The following is a 6,085-nucleotide window of genomic DNA, read 5'->3' on the forward strand; positions in this document are numbered from 1 at the left end:
TAAAGGCCATTCGGGAATTACCGCCCCCGAAGAACAGAACTGATATCATGAGTCTTCTTGGTAGGTTGAACTACATCAGTAGGTTCATCACTCAGCTCACCACTACATGTGAGTCCATATTCAAGCTGTTGAAGAAGGATGCCGCTGTCAAGTGGACAGACGAGTGTCAAGAGGCTTTTGATAAAATTAAGGAATATTTATCCAACCCTCCAGTGCTTGTCCCGCTAGAACTGGGTAGGCCTTTGTTTTTGTATCTATCAGTGATGGATAATTCCTTTGGTTGCGTTCTAGGACAACATGATGCCACAGGCAAGAAGGAACAAACGATCTATTATTTGAGCAAGAAGTTCACAAGCTATGAGGTAAAATACACATTTTTAGAAAGAACGTGTTGTGCTTTGACTTGGGTCGCCCAGAAACTGAAGCACTATCTTTCATCCTATACGACTCACCTCATATCTCGAATGGATCCTTTGAAGTATATCTTTCCTATGCCGAGTGGAAGGTTAGCAAAGTGGCAGATTTTACTTACGGAGTTCGACATTGTCTATGTTACCCGCACCGCTATAAAAGCACAAGCATTGGCCGATCATTTGGCAGAAAACCTAGTTGACAATGAGTATGAGCCTTTGAATACTTACTTTCCTGACGAAAAGATTAATTTAGTTGAGGAGGAAGTTCGCGATGACAGTCACGTTTGGAAATTATACTTTGATGGAGCGGTCAACATTAAAGGTGTCGGGATTGGGGCAATTCTCATTTCACCAATGGGGCATCATTATCCCGCCACGGCACGACTTCGTTTCTTCTGTACCAATAATACAGCGGAATATAAAGCTTGCATAATAGGATTAAACATGGCAATACATCTGGATGCATACGAGTTAATAGTTTTGGGAGATTCTGACTTACTCATTCGGCAGGCTCAGGGTGAATGGGAAACTCGAGACATCAAGCTCATTCCGTACAAACAATGTTTGGAGGACCTTAGCAAAAGGTTTAAGTCAATCGAATTCAGATATATTCCCAGATTTCACAATGAGTTCGCTGATGCTTTGGCCACTTTAGCCTCAATGCTTCCATACCCAGGCAATGCTTACATTAATCCGTTGGAGATTCAGATTAGGGATCAACATGGTTATTGCAATACAATTGAAGTAGATCAAGATGGGGAGCCATGGTATCACGATATCAAAAGATTCTTAAAAACACAACAATATCCAATACATGCCGATGGAGATCAAAAAAGAGCTATCAGGCGACTTTCCAATGGTTTCTTTCTGAGTGGGGAGATCTTATACAAAAGGACCCCCGGATTTGAATTTATTGAGATGTGTGAATACCCAAGAAGCTGAAATGATCATGAATGAAGTGCACTCCGGAGTATGTGGCCCGCACATGAACGGTTATGTTCTAGCAAAGAAGATTCTTCGAGCAGGATACTATTGGACCCTATGTCTGCTCCGGAGTATGTGGCCCCCGTCGGAGTTGCACCCTATGTCTGCTCCTTGGCCTTTCGTAGCTTGGGGGATAGATGTTATTGGGCCAATTGAGCCAAAAGCTTCTAATGGGCACAGATTCATTCTAGTTGCCATTGACTACTTCACCAAATGGGTAGAAGTTGTTACATTCAAATCAGTCACCAAGAAAGCAGTGGTAGACTTTGTTCACTCTAACATCATATGTCGTTTTGGTATACCAAAGACCATTATCACGGACAATGCGGCCAATCTTAATAGTCATCTCATGAAGGAGGTATGTGAGCAATTTAAAATTGTGCATCACAACTCTACCCCTTATTGACCCAAAGCCAATGGAGCTGTTGAAGCTGCAAAAAAAAAACATCAAGAAGATCCTCAGGAAGATGGTACAAGGATCTAGGCAATGGCAAGAGAAATTGCCTTTTGCTCTTTTAGGGTACCGCATGACTATCCGCACGTCTGTTGGCGAAACTCCTTACTTGTTGGTTTATGGAATTGAGGCGGTCATACCAGCAGAAGTAGAGATCCCCTCTCTTCGAATCATTGTTGAAGCAGATATTGATGACACTGAATGGGTCAAGTCTAGACTAGAACAATTATCGTTAATCGATGAAAAGCGGTTGACGGCGGTTTGTTTTGGCCAGTTATACCAGCAAAGGATGGCTCGCACTTACAATAAGAAGGTGCGTCCAAGACATTTTGAGGTGGGCCAACTTGTTATGAAACGCATCCTTCCGCACCAAGAAGAAGCGAGGGGAAAATTCGCCCCAAATTGGCAGGGCCCTTATGTTATCAAACAGGTGTTGTCGAAAGGAGCTTTGCAGTTGTCCGATATAGAAGGAAAGGTGGCTGATATAGCCATTATCACAAACTCAGTCAAAAGATATTATGTTTGATATGTTTTCACTTCGACGCTGTGGTACTTCGCATTTTCAGTTTGGGATGACGAAAGGCTATCGTTCTCACTATCCAAACACCGGTCACCCTTTTCTAGCCCCTTTGAGCTTTATTTACATTTTCTTTGTTTTCCCCTCTTTGGAACTAATGTAGCGCAATATATATATATATATATATATATATATATATATATATATATATATATATATATATATAAACCAAAAAAAAAAAAAAAAAAAAAAAACAAAAAAAAAAAAAAATCAAATGTGTTTATTGAACTACGTTCGACCTGATTCCTAAAAGGATACGTAGGCAGCCCTATTTCGGGGTTCGGTCTCACCAAAAAAAAAAAATCATATTTCCCTTGTATTCGAAGAAACTGGGACATTTTTATTTTTTATTGTTTTATTTTTATTTCATAAAAAGGTTCCAAAGTTGTAATTCAATCTATGATTCTTTTTTCCATTCCCCTTTAAGACCTTCTTATCGATCTTTGAGAATGTCAAATCAGCGTGCCACGACTTTGGTGCTGTATACAACGCTTTATTTGAATGCAAAGGAGGAAAGAAAAAATGAGTCTTACTAGTGAAAACCCTTACAGGCACTATAAGGCGATAATGAGTTAAAAAAAAAGTGAAAGAGTCTTATCGGTGAAAACCCTCAAGGGCACTATAAGATGATTGTAAGTTGAGAAAGGTTAGTTGGTAAAGACCCGCAAAGGGAACCATTGATCGAATGAGTTTCTTCTATTTCGGCATGAACACGATCTAGGTAGAAAGCTCGGTTTTGGATTGAAGGGTACTATATTTTGAGATTTAGACCGCTCAGACGGATCAAGCGTCCAGTCCAAAATGCATGTCATGATTCGTTGAAGTCGGCATATACCTCCAGATAAGTCTCTTCCCTCTTTCCCCGAAGGGACACCTTTTTGTTTAAACATAACTCCTTTTATTTTTTTTTTAATTTTTTTTTTGTCATTTTCTTCTCCTTATCTTTAGTATGTTCTTTGAGTCCCTTTTAGTATAATCTTGTGTCAAATTCAAGAGCAAAGAAAAGGCTGCAAAATTGACTATAGTTTCCCAGCGGTACAGAGCAAAGACTACTGGGCACGCACCGCATCGGCAACGGCATAAAGCCATTCGTGATCTATCCAGAAAAGTGAATTGCCCGAAAAAGCAAAGCATTATTTCGAGGTTCTAGGGGGAAGGATCACCACAACAAAAATTCGCTCTAAGAATAAGATCGGTTACACCACATACACAAAATGATACGGGGTACAAAATAGTCAAGGTGGGCATTGGAAGATCATGGTCTCTCGCAAGCAAAGATAATTTCTAAGCAATTTGGTCGATCACATGTCAGCCTCGTTTTTCGTAAAGTGGGATGGGATCTAAGACAATTTCCACAGCGAGTGAAGGCCACAAACTGACCGCCATTTTAAGACTAACAAATTTTTCTTTGTTGAAAACAGGGGCGAAGAAATTTAGGAAAACAGTTCTTAAAAATTGATGAACGCTATAAAGGAAAGTTCTCAAATGTTTGTTTTTCCTTTGATATGCATATAATCCTGTTATTATTGATTGCATTTTAGGAAACAAAAACCCCTATTTCTTTTCATGTCTTCACAGGGTACAACATTCCCTGGTTGGATTTTGGGCAACAAAAATCCCTGCTTTTCTCATATTTTTAGGTTGACTACTTCCAAGTAAAGTCATATTTTCAGGTTGACTACCTCAGAATACAGTCACGTATTTAAATTTCAGGTTGACTACCTCAGAATACAGTCATATTTTTATTTTCAGGTTGACTACCTCAGAATACAGTCATGTTTTCAAATTTCAGGTTGACTACCTCAGAATACAATCATGTTTCAGGTTGACTACCTCAGAATACAGTCACGTATTTAAATTTCAGGTTGACTACTTCAGAATACAGTCCCGTATTGAAATTTCAAATTGACTACCTCAGAATACAGTCACGTTTTTAAATTTCAGGTTGACTACCTCAGAATGTAGTCACGTTTTTAAATTTTAGGTTGACTACCTCCAAATAAAGTCATATTTTCAGGTTGACTACCTCAGAATATAGTCACGTATTTAAATTTCAGGTTGACTACCTCAGAATACAGTCACGTATTTAAATTTCAGGTTGACTACCTTAGAATACAGTCACGTATTTAAATTTTAGGTTGACTACCTCCGAATAAAGTCATTTTTTTTCAGGTCGACTACCTCAAAATAAAGTCATAGTTTTTTAAATTTCAGGTTGACTACCTCAGAATACAGTCCCAAGTGGTTCATGATTTTGCTAACACTCACAAAATTTTCTTGGTACAAACTGGGACATAAAGTTTTTGTTTGTCTTTGATGGCTTGCAGGTTCTCCCGCAAGTACAAAATTTATATTCAAGAATAAAGTTCCATATTGGGTCAGAGAAAGAGGAATGTTCAAATCTCGAAGGCAGCCAGAGTTACCTTTGACACATAAGGCGGCCCAACGTCTCAGGATACATCTTTTCAACTTCTAATCAAGAAACAAGCATCCAAGAATATTCTACGAATTATTATTCGGAAGAGCATAAACAACTCATTCCAAGTTGCAAGTTGAAGTCTCGAATTCTAACTTCAAGGTCATACTTTGAGATCAAGGTACCCACCGAAAGAAGGTGAGGTGATAGCTGAAGATCCAAGTGATGGTTTAAAGGAAGACTGAAGAAAAGTAGAATAGATAGGATCTCGTATTTCCTTTCCTCGTTTGTTGTATTTTTTTTTTTTTGGTAATAACAGGAGCCATGAACCGGAACCTCGAAGGAACCTCACTCGATTCTCCAACTCATCATTCCATCCTTTTACCTACTTGAACTACACGTGAACTGATTCCCTTATAACCCGGGATATGTAGGATGCCCAAAACCAGGACTCGGTCACATCCGTTTCTTTTATATCTTTTCGCCTTTCACATAATGGTCAGGTCAAAAATCAGTCACGGTGTTCGCTTCTTTGCTTGAAAACTCTTCATGTTTCCAAGCAAAGAGGGACATTCTGTGAACACCTAATTTTTGACCGAACATGAGTTTTACATCATTTTTAGTGTTTAAATATTTCTTTTAGGTTTAGTTAGATATTTTAATTTTTATCTCATTTTTAGTAAGTCTTACATTTAAAGATCGAAAACTTCAAAAATAAGAGTCACATTTTAGGATAAGTTTGGTTTTCATTTTTCAAAAAAAAAAAAATGTTTTCTTCTAATTTAGGATTTAATATTAAGCTAGTGATTTTTACTAGTTTTCCTAGTTACATTTTATTTGGGGCTAGCTATTTCACTTTTCTTTGTTTATTCATTTAACCTTTTATGTTTAGTTGGTTAATATTTCTTATCTCTATTTTTATCTTATGAAGAAAAACAAAATAGAAATCTGAAAAAAAAAATGTTTTCTTCTAATTTAGGATTTAATATTAAGCTAGTGATTTTTAGTAGTTTTCCTAGTTACATTTTATTTTGGGCTAGCTATTTCACTTTTCTATGTTTATTCATTTAACCTTTTATGTTTAGTTGGTTAATTTTTCTTATCTCTATTTTTATCTTATGAAGAAAAACAAAATAGAAATCTGAAAAAAAAAATGTTTTCTTCTAATTTAGGATTTAATATTAAGCTAGTGATTTTTAGTAGTTTTCCTAGTTACATTTTATTTTGGGATAGCTATTTCA

At 37.3% G+C, this 6,085-nt stretch overlaps 1 protein-coding gene across 1 annotated transcript; it reads left to right on the forward strand.

The window, feature by feature from the left end:
* The first annotated feature begins 1,497 nt into the window (after window positions 1–1,497).
* LOC132629003 (uncharacterized) lies at window positions 1,498–2,377 on the forward strand. Its single transcript, XM_060344752.1, has 2 exons — window positions 1,498–1,755; window positions 1,811–2,377. Exons 1-2 carry the CDS (start codon window positions 1,498–1,500, stop codon window positions 2,375–2,377), a joined length of 825 nt encoding a protein of 274 aa, XP_060200735.1.
* Window positions 2,378–6,085: the final 3,708 nt, after the last annotated feature.

The sequence above is a fragment of the Lycium barbarum genome, chromosome 2, assembly GCF_019175385.1.
Source record: "Lycium barbarum isolate Lr01 chromosome 2, ASM1917538v2, whole genome shotgun sequence".
In the NCBI taxonomy this organism is placed as follows: Eukaryota; Viridiplantae; Streptophyta; class Magnoliopsida; order Solanales; family Solanaceae; genus Lycium; species Lycium barbarum.